The sequence below is a fragment of the Paralichthys olivaceus genome, chromosome 5 (assembly GCF_024713975.1).
Source record: "Paralichthys olivaceus isolate ysfri-2021 chromosome 5, ASM2471397v2, whole genome shotgun sequence".
NCBI classification, from domain to species: Eukaryota; Metazoa; Chordata; class Actinopteri; order Pleuronectiformes; family Paralichthyidae; genus Paralichthys; species Paralichthys olivaceus.
Genome location: NC_091097.1, coordinates 1,317,057 through 1,332,500, shown reverse-complemented (window position 1 = coordinate 1,332,500; position 15,444 = coordinate 1,317,057). Strand labels below are relative to the sequence as shown.

Below are 15,444 nucleotides of genomic sequence, written 5' to 3'. Positions count from 1 at the left end.
CCTGTGGAACGTGTCACTGAGGATTTATCCTGGGAGTAGTTTTTAAAACTTGATGAACATCTTGTTGTTCCAGGACAAACAAGAAAATCTGAATTTCACAGTGTGACTCAAAGTGTTTTCCAGATTTCACAGAAAGTGTAAAAAACACGATTCTGTTTCTTCTCTCAGCTGCAGTTGTGTCGTACGTGATGACATCATGCGGCGCCGTCCCCATCAATGACCTGCTGGACCGAGCGTCTCAGCGTTCGGACCAACTGCACTCGCTCAGCACGACACTCAGCCAAGAGCTGGTCAGTCCCTGTGTGTGTGTGTGTGTGTGTGTGTGTGTGTGTGTGTGTAACATGAATACTTAATGTGAAGAGCTGACCACGTAGTAACAACGGTGAAGTTTAAGTTGTGTGTGTGTGTAGCTGAAGTTTTGCAGAGCGGCTGCACGTGAGAACACAAACTCCAGAAACAGTAACCTTCTCCTCCGTCCCACCCAGGACTCTCATTTCCCTCCTATTGGTCGGGTGATCATGCCGCGGCCCTCCATGTGCCACACCTCCGCTCTGCAGACGCCCAATGACAAGACTCAGGCTCTTCAAGTATCGGTGAGTTTCTGTCTCTGCTTTATTTCCGGATCTCGTGTCTCATGGCAACAAACACACAATTCTTCGCTTTGCCTTCAGGAGTCCGAGCTGTTGTCCCTGGCTCGCTCTCTGCTCCAGGCCTGGGCCGACCCTCTGTCCGCCCTGTCCTCCTCGGCCTTCTCTCTGCCTCACCCGGCACAAAGCAGCATATTCAACAAGGTGCGCGAGATGCAGGAGCACTCCAAGAACCTGGGGGACGGCCTGGACATCCTCTCTGGGAAAGTAGGTGTTCACGTCAGAGACTTGAACCTATGAACAGATGAACCTCGCCCTCACAGTGTGTCCTCCTCCTCCTCTCTCTCTCTCTCAGATGGGTGAGGCGGCGCAGGCTCTCTCCTCCCTGCCCTTCAGAGGCAACGACGTCGGCCAGGACAGGATTTCCAAACTGATCAACTTCCACTTCCTGTTGTCCTGCTTCCGACGGGACTCCCACAAGATTGACAGCTTCCTGAAAGTCCTGCGCTGCCGGGCTGCAAACACGCAACCTGAGATGTGCTGAGGGGCGGAGGCCTGACTCCGAGGGGAGACGTTCCCACAGCTTCTGTTCCCTGTCAACTGTAGATTAGCATGTTCTGTGAATCGACTGTCGGCTGCGCTCACCGCTGAGCGGAGCTGTGGAGGAGTTAGTGTTTTATTTCATGTGACCCTTCGTCACTGATCCAGTTCTAATGTGATCTCCGTAAAAAACAGATTCCACATGTGACCAAACAGAATCTGAAGCCGTCTGGTTTATTTATTCATTTCATCACATTCGATCATTAAAAACTAAGCTCCGAGCACAAAGTTCACCGAAACGGTCGGCGACGCGTTGTCCCTCAGAGGTCCGTCACAGTCTGATGACGGACCTCTGAAGGACCGTGTGTTGCTCATATACTCGTCCCCAGATGTTTCCAGCTGTTGATGACCTGTCCACACTGGGGTCACAGACTAACTCCTCCTCGTTCTGTTTCTACCGAAGCTTCGTCCTCCACAGACGAGAGACGAGCGGAGCCGACGCCACAGCTTCCTTCTTCTCACAGAGAGTCACTGTTTGACTTCACTCATGACAAACTGCAGCACTTTCCCTCAGAGCTTCTGTGTGTCAATAAAACGCATCTCTTGCACAGTCAAATCCTTTCGTGTTCATTTTTTCTGCTAATTCTCTGGAGAGAGACGTGTCTGAGGGACTCAACCTGAAAACACTCGGGTATAGATCGTTACTACAGCGTTAATATAGTTTATTCAGATAATCTGTGATAAAGAGTCACTGTACTTCTTTTTTCATCATCTACACTTTTATTATTTTCTAATCTTCAAATTTTGATACAGATTCGTCCTTTTTTCTTTAAACTACTTATTTTTTTTAATCTTTTATTTTGTCTGAAAACAATTTCAAACTGTGTTTTCAGATTTCAAATAGTTAATTTAGTTTATTTTTCATTAATTAATATTTTTTTAAATCTTGAGTCTGTGTATGAAAGCTGCTTTATAAATGAGTCCTGGGCACCACAGACCCAGGCCCCCCCTCAGAGAGCTAGGAGCGGCCCTGTCGGAGGGTAACGGGTGATCCGGAGTTTCAGATCCGCTCTGGAGGCCACTGAGGGCGGATCCACAGCCCGGAGAACCCGACACCTGACCGCCACCTTCCCCCCTCCTCCCTGCCCGGCTCCGGCTCCCTGTCTGCGGCCTCCTCCTCATGAAGAACCGGGAGGACCGGAGCTTCGAAGTTTCTCTCGAGCAGCTCAACGACCTGTTGACGGACGACAGAGGCTTGTTCACCCGGCCCAGCAGAGACTGCAGCCCGGTGCACCCTGGGATCTATGTCGGGAACGAGTGAGTCTCTGGTTTCATCCTGTTTCTCCGTGGGTCAGATAATCTGGGACACGTTTCACTGTTTGAATTGATCCAATATTGTGTTTTACACATTAGATCAACAGATTATAACTCTCTGTGACTCTGTTCAGCTGCAACATGCGACTTCACCACTAGATGTCACTAGATTCTACACACTGTACCTTTAAATCATTTATAATGTGTATACTGAGCTTTTGTTGAGACGACAGATAGAGGACAGCAGAACCGTGACAGTGTCCTCACAGCATGTGAGGTGTCCTCATGGACACAGCTCTGAAATGAGACGGTGTCTCTTTACTTTCTGTCCTCGCTGCTGCCTGAACGTCTGCAGACGCTTTTCGTGGAGGCGTGATGTTACGTTCAGAATTAGCTCCGTCTCTATTTTTAGACGTCGACATCCAAGAGGCAGGAGGAGCCGAGCGGCGGTTCGATCCCAGAGGTTCAGAGAGAGAGAGAGAGAGAGAGAGAGAGGCAGCTGATCGTCTGTCTTTCATACGACATGAGGAGGAAAGTGAAGAAAGGAAAAATCCACTCTTAAATCTAAATCATGAGAAGCGACACTTTGGGAGGAGCAGGGAAATAAAAAGTGAAATATGTAGTGACGCCTGGAGCTTCATGAAAAACACTGTGAAGCTGCGGAGGTTCTGAATCAGGTGGTTTAAAGTGAACCGGGGTCTGAGATCGTTCAAACACACGGATCCAAGAGACAACAATGAAATACTCCAATATCATGTGTAGCATCACTAAACAAAGTAATACATATCATGGACATACTCACACAACGAATTCATGAGAGGGTGAGTCCGGGTGAGTCCTGGTGAGTCCGGGTGAATCCTGGTGAGTCCGGGTGAGTCCTGGTGAGTCCAGGTGAGTCCCTCCTCCTCCTCACCTCACAGGACAGAGTGATATCGGTCAAATCTTTCACAGTATAACACAGTTTAATGAGCAGGTTAGATGAAGGTGAAGAAATAACTCCGATTCATTTTCTAGAGATTTGTGTGTGAGTTCGGTTTCATCCATGATGATTAGTCCTCGATCTTTTCACTCTGCAGCTTCACGTGTGAAACAATCGTCTGTTCTGCACAAAGTTTGTTTCACATGTGCTTCACCGGCTCATCCAACATTTACCTCCACGCAGCCAACGAGCATTTCAAAGCCCGACCGATATACAGATTTTTGAGATGTGCTGCTGATACCAATTTATTTTTCCGATATATATAATTAATATTTACCTTCAGGTCTGCGGCGTTGAACGTGATGCATCTGAAGCGACTGGGCATCACCCACATCCTGAACGCGGCGGAGGGGAACTCCTTCATGCACGTCAACACCAACGCCGAGTTCTACGCCGGCACCGGCTTCGTCTACCACGGGATCCCCGCCAGCGACTTCGACCACTTCGACATCAGCGTTTACTTCGAGGAGGCGGCGGACTTCATCGGGAAGGCGCTGGCGTACAACGATGGAAAAGGTCAGAGGGCGACAGAGCAGAGAAGAACTCATCGAGTTTGAGGATCTGACTGATTTTGTCAGGGTGGAAACTTTGTGTTTGTCTTTTTCTTCCTCTGCAGGCAAAGTGTACGTTCACTGCAGGGAAGGCTACAGCCGCTCGCCCACCTTGGTCATAGCCTTCCTGATGCTTCGCCAAAACATGGACGTCCACACCGCTCTGGCCACGGTGCGGCAGAACCGAGAAATCGGCCCCAACGACGGCTTCCTGCTGCAGCTCTGTCGACTAAACAAGAGGCTGAGGGCCGAGTCCCGGAGCCCGACACTTTAACTTTACACATCACTTGCACCAAAGTAAATGTGCTGATCACGAGTTCACATCCCTGCACTGACACTCTGAACATTCCGCTCATCTCGTGTCGGCTCCAGACGACACTGGACTTGTCCGGAGTAGATTTGTGTGTTTTGATCAGAACAACATCCAAGTATGAAGTGAATGTGATTCTCACTGATGCTGTCCCCAGCGTCTCTGGTGTCCTGTCCTCGTCCCCCTGGTCTCGCTCCTGCAGCTCGTCCCAGAGTGGAACTTTTTTTTTTATGTTGAATCAGATTCTCAGAGGACGATGTGAAAGTATTTGTCGTCTGATGTGTTCAGTACAGAGGCGGAAACACGTTTGTGTTGTGGTTTTTTCATCTTGGTTTTTGTTAATGCGTCTTTTTAGGAAACCGCTCAGAAGTAATTCTCTAAATCTCTCTTTTAGGAATCCTGCACTATTACACAAGACGTGTCAGAAGGTTTCGATTTCTGATCGTTAAAATGATTCTAGTTTGACGTCAGTGGAAAAAAGGGGAAGAAAGAATACTTGGATTGGAGGTTATAAATCCTCCAGATGGTTTCTGTGCTTGTTTGGTTATTTGATCCGTCAACACATTTTGCACAGTGTGTGTTTTGCAGGTTTATATTGTATTTGTAATAGACATGTTTTTCTGTGTATTTGTACTGTGCTTTACACACAATGTGTAGTACTGAGCCTGTGACTTGTGGTTGTGATGTATTCAGATTACGACACTTTATCTCCTCGTCTTTTCCTACGTTCAGCAATAAACACGTCTGTGGTTTCTTGTAAAACTTGAGGTGACGTTCAGCTCACGTGAACTTTCCCACAAACTGTTCAACAGCTGTAACATCTGTAAGATTTAACACCTGGTGAGTCTGAGCAGTAACCCCTTTGTCCTGTAGAGGGGGTAGTAGGACCACTGGAGACGCTGCTAAAGATCATCAGTCAACAAAGAGTTAAAGTTTGAGACATCAAATACTGAATAATAAAGATTATTCTGGAAAAAAAAACTGAATTAACTTATTAAGAAGTCTTTGTCCATTTATTTATACTTTAACCTCTTTATCAATTTATCTCTTTCAATGGACTTACTTTATTATTCTGAGATTATTTCTCTTTTAATTCAGAATATCTAAGTTAAATTTCTAATTTGAGTGGTTTTACTCACTTAATTAACAAATCTTCTTCATTTCAAAAACAATAAACTAAAAGAACTATTTCGATATAATAAGAATATTCACAGTTTTAAATCAGAGTCTCTGACACAGTCGACGTCCTCGCCGTCAAAACAAAGCAAACTCCTCTGGTGACAGTCGTCCTCTGTTGCTTCCGTGTAAATCCCATCATCCTGCCAGCGGCCCTGCAACATGCACCCCCCCCCCCTGTGTGTGTGTGTGTGTGTGTGTGTGTGTGTGTGTGTGTGTGTGTGCATTCCACAGGTTGGGCCTCTCTCGCTCTCTCAAGGTTTTATTCCACCTCTCTCGCCCTCTCATCTGTGTCCTGGTCTGACACGTGGAGTTAAAGTGAGGACATGTGTGTGTTCAGGGTAACTCTCTTACATAACACCCGTCTGCATGAATGAGTCCGAGGGGGAGGGGGAGCCCTGTGTTTTTGGGGGAGAGTGGGAGTCGTGAGTGTAGTGAAGAAATGAATGAACCATGAAATCTGAAGCCGGATCCACGTTCGGACTCCGACACCTGAGAGGTTCAGTCGCTGCAAACATCACATTTGTGTTGAATTTCAGATCCTCTCGTTTCCAGACGCAGCACGTGCACGAGACGGTGCGGCCACATCCACATGACGGTGCTGGGTTAGATTCTGTCTCTCTGTGCAAACGTCACATTTTTATCATCTGTGAAAACACGGTTAGCTGAAGCAATTGTCGCCATCTTTAGTTTAACATGCGAGCTTTAACCAGAAGGTCACCGAGTCGAGCTGGTTCCTCCGCCGAGGCCCAACTGTCTCCTAATCAAACCACACGTCAGAGAACTAGAGAGTCAAAGGTCAGTTCCAGCAGCGAGGACGCGAACTGAAGCAGGAGAAGGAAAACTGGACGAAACACAAAACAAAGTTACGGCTGCAGGAGAAAGAGAAGAAAACTCAAACTGAGAGAAATCCAACAGTGGAAAAACTGGAGGAGCAAAACACGAGTGGACAGAACTGAAGAGAAGCCAAGAGACAAACACAGGAGGGACAACTGGAGGAGAAACGGGGGAGACAGAGGGGAGACACGGGGGAGACACAGAGGAGACACAGGGGAGGTGGATTTCAAATTAAAACAAACAGCACACAACACAAATCCAGAAACACAAATGTCCAAAGTGAGAAATTTAACGAGGAGGAAGGAAAATGTTCTAAAAAAAACAATCCTGACTTTATTCCGTTCATATTTTTTACTTATTCTCGAAATCTCCGACTTTTAATGCTGTTTTCTGAAGATCTCTGAACTCACATGATCATTCGAACATATGATCTGATCGGGTCACATGATCTCATCATCAACATGCTAATAGTTATTAAATCATGTGTGTGTGTGTGTGTGTGTGTGTGTGTGTCTTTCTAAAAATTTAGAAAATTATAAACAAACATCAAAGCCAACGTGGGCGTCATCAAAACACACTGTTCTATTTCAGCAGCTCGCTGGAAGCACTTTCCTTTAGTTGAGGGGAAAAATCTGTAATGGATGCACCGCTCTGTCAATCTGACACACACACACACACACACACACACATACACACACACACACACTTTCATGTCAGTGTGTGACATGTCTCTGTACCAGCTGTGCCCTCCTCTGTGTTTTGGTAGAGGTGGTGGAGGAGGGGGAGGTTGGGCAGCGAGGGGGCTTCTGATTGGTCGAGAGCAAAGCTGCTGATTGTTACATCACCTCCTCCACAACAAACCCTAAAACAAATTTGACATTGCCTCTCTCTCTCTCTCTCTCTCTCTCTCTCTCGAGTCTCCGAGGTCGTAATAATTTAGTAGTTTGTTTCCAAATTTAGCAGAAGTGCAGCGTGGGTAACGCGTTGAGTTTGTTTCATGTGCTGTGTGATCGTATGTAACGATGAAGGTTTTTAATAGACGCAGACGAAGGACGTCCTGAGGGATCACCGGTGTCAGGAGCTCAGGATTTACAGCTTTCATTAGACAGGAAACCGTGTGTGATGATTCAGCCTCTTTCTTTTTATTCTGTCGTGTCTGACGCTGAACTCTGATCAGCTCTGACAGTCGTATTCTCGTCTTCTCCATGAAGAGTCCATGAAGTGTGGAGTCTGTGTGAGTTCTAAGAACTCACTGAACATGAACACTTAGTTATTGCACCGTTACCATGGTGTTTAATTAAACTAGAAACTGAAGAGACACCTTTAATGTTCTACTTCTGTCGTGTGGTGACTTCTCTCCTCCCTGATCACGTCCGGACGACATCACACTTCATGTTTTAACAACAAATAATTAAGTTAAAACGCGATACATCAGTTTGTTCTTTCTCCAAAATAAAGTGTGAAACTGTGCAGCTTAGAGAACAGCGAGCACACAACTAAGAGTTTTTGTGATTTGAATCAAATGTATTGCAGCGTTAACATTTGTCGAATATGTCCAAAAACCAAAAGTCCGTCCATGTTCGTTTACAGTGAGCGCACAGATCCCAATGTCCTAATCGTCCTCTGGACAAAAACCAAGGAGACAAGTTGATATCAAATAACTTTATAATGCTGAAAATGAATGTCACGTAGCCACAAACACAAACAGCTTTGAGCCATTGAGATGCCGTTCTCTGATTGTGCCATGAATGATTTGTCACAGAAATCAAGACAAACAACAACTGTGCCCGATACAAACCCATGACCAGCATCATCATTAATACACCATCGAACTCTCAAACCACATCTCACTCAGCTTTACATTCAACACTGTGCTGTGCCAAAAAAATATCACGGCTGCTTCGCAAGCAGGAAGTGGCCTTCTGCTCGTGCAGGGCCTCACATGACGTCTCTCTGATTTGGCGAATTGGGGCCGAGTCGTGCGCTAACAGCATAGGTCACTGTGAAGGGGAGCTGCAGGGAGCCACACACATGAACAAGAGAGGGCATTGTCATCACGGGAATGGTCGTCCGGGACTCGGAGTCCTGAACTCTTCTTATCCAAGGCACAATTTACTGGCCTGTATTAAAGAACGAGGGTCACAAGTGCAACTGCGTATTTGCACTTGAGGAGATTTGAAGTTTCGAAGAGGAGAATCTGTCTCCGAGTTGTTTGGGGAGCAGCGTTCTTCTTTGCCGTTGTGGGCGATTTTGTAATTTGAGCTTGCGTTATTCATTATTCACTATCCACTCGGCCAAACGACTCAATGCACTTAACTCTTGTCCTGACAAAGCTTCAGTCCTCTCTCGGGTTGTCAGGGCGGAACACACGGAGAGAAGGAATAAATATCTTCCAGCTGATGATGCACACTCAAAGCATGGCTTCATATTTCATGCGACCAGTTCCTTATAGATATAACAAAGTAAGTGCTTTCATTTGCTAACTGATTTTTTTTTCTCTAGAGCCACGACATTGTCATTACAACCCGAACAGATCATTTAAGCATTTTTCACCAATTCAATTCTACAATTAGACAGTTTGACTTTTTTTTTTTTTTGTTGTGTTTTTTGTATTTTAAATTTTACGTCCGAGTCACACGTACGCGAACGTGGAGCGAATTTTACCGGAGCCGAAGCCACGACGTGATTCTGCTTCGTCACAGGAAGCGAATGTTTGAATTGTCGCGAAGGTTTTTTCGCTGCTGAAACATTCGTGTATGTGTGAGCGGGACTTTCATTTCAGGGATGTGGAGAGACTTCGGCCAGGAGCCGCAAAACTAAACCGCTCCGAACAAAAACTCCTCCAGCTTCGGTTCCAACATTCAGCAAACCGCTGCGTCCATGTTGAGCCGACCACTGGTGGAGTTCTGTGCTTGACACTGAGCGCTCCCCCTCCCTTACTCTGGCACGAGGCAGTGATGAGGTATGAAAAGTTGTATAAATCTCTCTCTTTTTTTTTTTGGTTTCGATTTCGTGATCTTTTTATTGTGTTACTTGATGTCGTTTCTTTCTGTATGTTCGAAGGCTTATCTTCCATCAAAAGCAATATTCTGTCACAACACTGAGATTAATATATGGCAGATTTATATATCGCAGATGAGCCCTGGTCCAAGATCAGGATGTGGGTGTCGTTTTGTTTTTTTTTTGTCTTTTTTGTCTTTTTTTTTGATTGACCCAGATCAGGGGGACGAGCAAACGCTCAGCGTAGAAAGTGATACAGCCCAAGCAAGTGTGGAAGCAGGACGCAGGTTCGATCACGTTCAGCTCAGATCACTGATCCATAATTATCCAAATAGTTTCTGATCATTAAGGAGGAAGAAAGAAAAAAATGGCTGCAAACTAATTAAAACGGGAGAAAGTGTGCCCCCTTGTGTCGGCAAACACGGATCTAAGCAACGAATTAAATTGCATAATATTGCATAATAACTTGTTGAGATATCAGCTGGTTTTTTAGAGTTTTGCTTCATTAAAAAAACTATTTAGGACTCGAAAGGAAGTTTGTGTTGAGTTAAGTTTACGAATTTTATCTTTTTACAAATAAATTACAGGTAAATGATAAATGTGTTTTTAAAAGCTAGCATACACACTGCTAAGCTCGTGCCTCATCAGATATTCTGTGCGTGATGGGACCAGTGGGCCTGATCTTATCATTACTGTGGGTTTCAAGGTTAATTGAAAGTTTCTGTTGAAGGATCGATGAGCTGGACTGAACGGGAACTGAAACCTGGACCTTGGGTGACGTTGGAGCACAAGCTACCACTGCACCTACGATGGTCTGAAAGTGCATATACAGCCATTTTCTCACAGTAAAGCATCAACACAGATAGACATTCACTTACCAAGAAAATCAGATGCAAATTATTAATGACATCAAAGAATAATCATTCAAAAGAAAACAGCTTTTTCAGCATCCAAAGTCACTTCATGCTTCTCATCGGTCCTCACAAGTCTTTTCCACGTCTCTTTGTCTTTTTCTATAAAAAGGACTCATCAGTAGCAGTCTGTCACACGAATCGGAGTTCTCAACTCCACCTGCAAACTCATCCGCCGCAGAATAAGCAGAACAACGAACACTTGGTGCACAACGAAAACAACATCAACAACATCGAAAACAACACAAGTGTGGGACTTCACACCGTGTCATCAATTGTACAATGTCAGTATTTTACATTCCACATGTGGACATATTGCTGCAGGGATTGTCGTCTTTCTCCACCAAGAGTGTTAGCATCAGTTAGGTGTGTGTGTTTGCGTCTGTTTGTTTGTGTGATCATGTGTATGTGTGTGTATTGTGTGTGTGTGGGGGGGGAGGGGAAGGGATTCAGGGTACATATTACTAAGAGGTCAGACTGAAGTGAATGGAGGAGGACGTCAGAGGGACGTTAATTGCAGAGAGGGTGGAAATGCCAGGAGAGTGGAATGGGAGCGCTGGGGGGACGGAATGAGACTGAAGGACGGGGAGAAGAGATGCGTCCCTGGATAAGTAAGAAAAGTAGTACAACTGGTTTATTTGTGGAAAACGAGTTGCACGAGAACGGAACTTCCTCAGAGTATTTGTCAGAGTATTTGTGCCGTGCTGCAGCGGCAGAGCTTAGTGTGAAGTTCACATTAGAGTTCAGTGTAAACGTAACCTTAACTTTAAACTGAGAGACAGAGAGAAGGAGAGGAAACACAATTCTGTGCTGTGCGGATAAGATGGAGACTTTTTGGGGGGGGGGGGTTTGCACTCCGGCGACCGAGTGTGGAAAGTGACGGGGTCGTAATACAGAACGCAACTTTCCAAAAAGTCCCAGTGGCTCTTTTCCCTGCAGAGTTGCGATGTGTACAACCACCCAGGCCGCGCAAAACCCGTCGGGTGAGTCCACGTGTCGGGCGTCGAGATTTCCTTTTCATCTGGCAGGAAATGAGAAGAACGCTTCGTAACTCGTTCTTCTCGGGGACGAGCTGCAGAGCTAACGAAGCCGTGACAGCGAGAACAAGGACTCGTCAGTCTGTCGCAGTAATTCAAGTTGTTGGTCCTGACTGTGTCGCAACAATGACAACAAATCAAAATACTGCACAAACCAAACCTTGAGATCTCGTCACGTTTGAACCTGAACGTGTGAGTGAATGAAGGAGCGGTGAGCGGGTGAGTCTGCTGTCCGAACAAAGCAGCATGACGTTCAGCTAAAATGGCTTTTTGGTGAGGAGGATGGTCACGGACTATCGGTCTGTCTCTCTGCTATGCTGGTGCAACTAATCATAGCTGAAGGCAGTGTGCTCTGTGGTGCTGGTGTGTTTTTTTTTTTTTTTAAAGAACAGCGGGAGGAGTTCTCCGTTGATCATTTGGCTGAGAGAGAGAAAGAGAGAGAGAGAGAGATAGAGACAGAGAGAGAGAGAGAGGCTGTGCTTCCAGCTCAAATCCGAACGTCCCTTCACGCAGCTTCGTGTGGACGAGCGTCCACCACACGTCTTCTCAACACTCGAGTTTTTAAAAGTACTTCTTGTGCTCTGTGAAGTGAACTGGAGGTATGCGGGAGGTGGGTAAACCATGATGGGTAGTCGGTGATCACCACAAGGCAAACAGCTGAAAACAACTCGTGAACATTGTTTTGCAGACGTTAAAACAGGCGGGTAAACTGAGCTCGGACTCCGTCGGCTGCGCGACGCGTTCCCCATTTGAGCTGGAAGCATGAAACCAGCCACTGGTCGCTCTAATGCCACAAACAATAGCAGTAACCTTTATATGTACATATATATATATATATATATATGTCTGTATCGTATATATATTAAATATATACACCCACGTACACGTGTATTCTATCTATTATCTATAGACTGTATACTTGCATTAATAACCTCTGTGAGGCACATTGACATGTCAGAATTACTAAGCCGGCGGTTCCCTGTCTGAGCCATGAGCCGGTTGCAACATGGCTTTCATTCACAGTGATAGTGAGCAGAGTACAGACACAGCAGACCTGGAGACAGTGGGTGGTAACTGTGCTGCTGGATCCTTGCTGTGTGTGTGTGTGTGTGTGTGTGTGTGTGTGTTTATATCCCTGTATAATCAGCGCGTACGGTTCTATTTAAATACCCTGCAACAAAGATCAGTAACACTGAGAGTGGCGGCACCTGAAGGCCACGTCACAGTCCAGGTAATCAAGAGATGGGATAGCGGACCGTGTGTGTGTGTGTGTGTGTGTGTGTGTTACATATTTTAAAGAATATTATTAAGACAGGCAGAGAGAGGAGGGATGTGGGGGAGGGGGGGGGGGGGGGGTAAAGGAAGGGGTCAGGATCACTAAGGGATACAGACATTGTGGTTTTAGTGCAACAGAAAAAAACCTGATAGTTATTTCAAGTGGATGGAAAGTTGGGATGTGGTTGGTGGAGCTTGTCTGAGCAGTGTGTCTTTCTGTGAGTGTCTGGGATCAGAAAGTCTTTTAAATGGCTTCGTGTCCATTTGTACTGTGGCGGCGAGGGAGGGAACCCGCCATGATCTGTAGGTGCCAGGGAAAGGGTCCATTTTTTTTTTTTTTTTTTTTTGTGGTGGTTCTCTGTCGGCTTGGCCTGAGTCACACATCACCACCACAGTCGCTCGTTCGCCGGTTCCTCTCCCGTCGGCCACAGTAAAACTACATCCACAGGCAAAATACTGCTGACCTTGACCCGCTCGGGCCAAAAATGTCTTTCCACTGGAGTCCCGGCTTCAGCCGCTGCGCTCACAGTTTCCTTCGGGTTCCGTCGTCAGCCCAAAACCCACTGCTGCTCTCTCAGGTACCAAAGTGAAGAGGAGTCCACAGACGGTTGGTCCCATGTTGTGACAAAATAAAAAAAATGGGAGGAAATGTCAGCGTCACGTGTCGATCCACGACCTGCTGGTCACTGTGGGTGCTGCAGCTCACACAACGGGTCCATGTTGGCAACTCAGTGTGTGTGTATGTATGCATCACACACACACACACACACACACATATATATGCATGTATATATATATATTTACACACATATATTTGTACATATACAAATATATACATGTGAGTTCATGCAGGAGCTGCTGCACTGAGATGAGAGCTGGGAGGTGAGGTAGAATCTGTCAATTTCAGACCGGACGCGAAACAGGCGACGGGCGGGACCGCCGTCTGCCCGGCGCCGGACCAATCACGTGACAGCAGGGAGGCGAGGAGGCGGGGCTTGGGTGTGATTAACAGGGCGGGGCTCCAGTGAGAAGACGCTGTACAGACACACATCGAAGGCAGGAAGTGTGTTACGGTCCAGTGGTTATTCAGGAGGAGGAAGAGACGAGCAACAAAACAACTGAGGTAATATACAATAAAATAAAAAAACTGAACGGGTGTGTGTACTACATGTGTGTGTTAATGTGTGTGAGGTAATGAAAACAAGAGGTATGTGTTGGAGAGGTATTCTAGATATATATTCTATATATATATATATATATATATATGTGTGAGTATGTATATTTATATTCATGTGTGTGAACAGTTTTTCAACATTTTCAGGTTACGTAGCTCCATGATTTCATAATTAGTGACTTCTAATGAAGTTTAGTGAATGAGATGGATTCTCTCATCTGCTGTTTAAAGTCCGGTGGGCAGTAATACAGGGTGATGACAGCTTCCTGTGAACATATGGAATGAGGTTGAGTTTATTGATGATGTTTTGTTTTGGTTCTGTTGTACATTACTTTTACCATTACCCACAGTTCCTCAAATGTTTAAGGTCATATGTGCATTATAACCTTTTTAATTTATTTCACTGCACCAGAGGTTCGTGTATTTATATTTTATGATGTTGGCTTCACCAGTTTGTGAGGTAAGAATTAAACCGCACTCTCCTCAATATGTTCACAGAGAGCTTTCATCTTAATTCCCTTTAATATATTATAACACACCTATGGTGTCTAATACATACGAGACATGACGATGCAGCTGTTAGAGCTGCACGATCACGTGTGTGTCGATAACACATTATAGATAAGGGCTTCATCCAAAGTGTTCCCACCGTAACTTTTAACTCCAGCAGAGAAGTAAATCAGGACGTGAACCTGGTTTCTCATTAGAATACCACCGCCCACACAATGAATGAGAAAACACATTTTACGAGGTATGAGGTCAAAGTGTGTGTGTGTGTGTGTGTGTCTTGTGTCTACGTGAAGTCGAGACAGACAGATAGAGAGGTCAGTACGTGAGGGAGGTAGACTAACACAAACACGGAGCCTCTGCAGACTGAGGGGTGGGCTGCACGTGCACGGATGGAGGTCGTTTGCCATCGCAGTTAAAGAGATGCAAGGGAGGTGGGCGTGTGGAAGGGATGGGGTGGGGGTAGGGGGTGGGGCTAAGAGTCGGGTCCCAGAGATAAAAAAGTACGACGCTGTTCTGAGGTGGGGGAGGCGGGGCGGGGGTGTGGGGGAGAAGATCCAGACTCCGGAGAAGAGCAGTTCGTCCGTACGGGTGCAGGAGGAGTTAAGAGAAGGGATTTGTGTTTGCATAAAGATAAACTGTACGTTCATGGCACCGTGTTTTTAAATGTGTGTGTGTGTGTGTGTGTACCTCTCAGAGTGACAGAGCCAGATTGTCAGTGTGTTTCTCTCTGGTGATGTTGATGTGTTTGCTGGTGGCGGGTGGTGGGTCTTGTGGGTGTTTGATTAAAAAAAGGGACAAAAAACAAAACCAAAACAAATCCTGTTTTTTAAATTCTCCACTTGTCTTTCCCACATTTGTCCTCTGACGCCAAAGCCACCCTAAAATCTCTTGTCTTCTTTGTCCAGGGTGCGGGGGGGGGGGGGGGGCGGGCGGGGGCGTCACACTTCCTGGTCCTCGAAGACCTCCAGGAAGAGCGGGGGAAAGAGTTCGCTGGGACACTCCACCTTCATGTGGAGGAAGCGGCTGGCGTGGCACGCCCCGATCATGCGCAGGTCTGTCACCTTCATCAGCAGCTTGGGCCAGAAGTGGGGAATGTTGTGCTTGCGGTAGTTGATGTAGTGCTCGAACGCCAGCAGGTAGGCCTCCTGGCACTGCTCGATTTTCTCCACACTGGTGACCCCCGAACGGTCTGGACGACAAACACCACAGGAAGAATTTCAAGTTATCTCAATGCAACACTTCC

The 15,444-nt window shown here is 46.1% G+C and overlaps 3 protein-coding genes across 5 annotated transcripts in view; 2 read left to right on the top strand and 1 right to left on the bottom strand.

Moving 5' to 3' along the window:
- prl (prolactin) overlaps window positions 1-1,743 on the top strand; it is a 2,417-nt gene extending 674 nt beyond the window's left edge. The window contains exons 2-5 of the mRNA XM_020110606.2: window positions 169-290; window positions 486-593; window positions 672-854; window positions 943-1,743. Of these exons, the coding sequence (XP_019966165.1) occupies window positions 169-290; window positions 486-593; window positions 672-854; window positions 943-1,131 (602 nt within the window). The 3' untranslated portion in view covers window positions 1,132-1,743. The remainder of the gene's footprint in view (window positions 1-168; window positions 291-485; window positions 594-671; window positions 855-942) is intronic.
- A 134-nt stretch (window positions 1,744-1,877) lies between these two features.
- LOC109645097 (dual specificity protein phosphatase 3-like) lies at window positions 1,878-5,285 on the top strand. Its single transcript, XM_020110607.2, has 3 exons — window positions 1,878-2,444; window positions 3,704-3,936; window positions 4,037-5,285. The coding sequence occupies exons 1-3, from the start codon at window positions 2,308-2,310 to the stop codon at window positions 4,243-4,245; spliced, it is 579 nt and encodes a 192-aa protein (XP_019966166.2). The 5' UTR covers window positions 1,878-2,307; the 3' UTR covers window positions 4,246-5,285.
- A 2,656-nt stretch (window positions 5,286-7,941) lies between these two features.
- Window positions 7,942-15,444, bottom strand: part of LOC109641414 (thyroid hormone receptor alpha) — a 62,532-nt gene continuing 55,029 nt past the window's right edge. For 2 of the 3 annotated variants that reach the window (XM_069524972.1, XM_069524973.1), the window contains one exon: window positions 7,942-15,390. In XM_069524972.1, the coding sequence (XP_069381073.1) occupies window positions 15,140-15,390 (251 nt within the window). In that variant the 3' untranslated portion in view covers window positions 7,942-15,139. The remainder of the gene's footprint in view (window positions 15,391-15,444) is intronic. The other variant, XR_011241053.1, reaches the window with a different exon arrangement.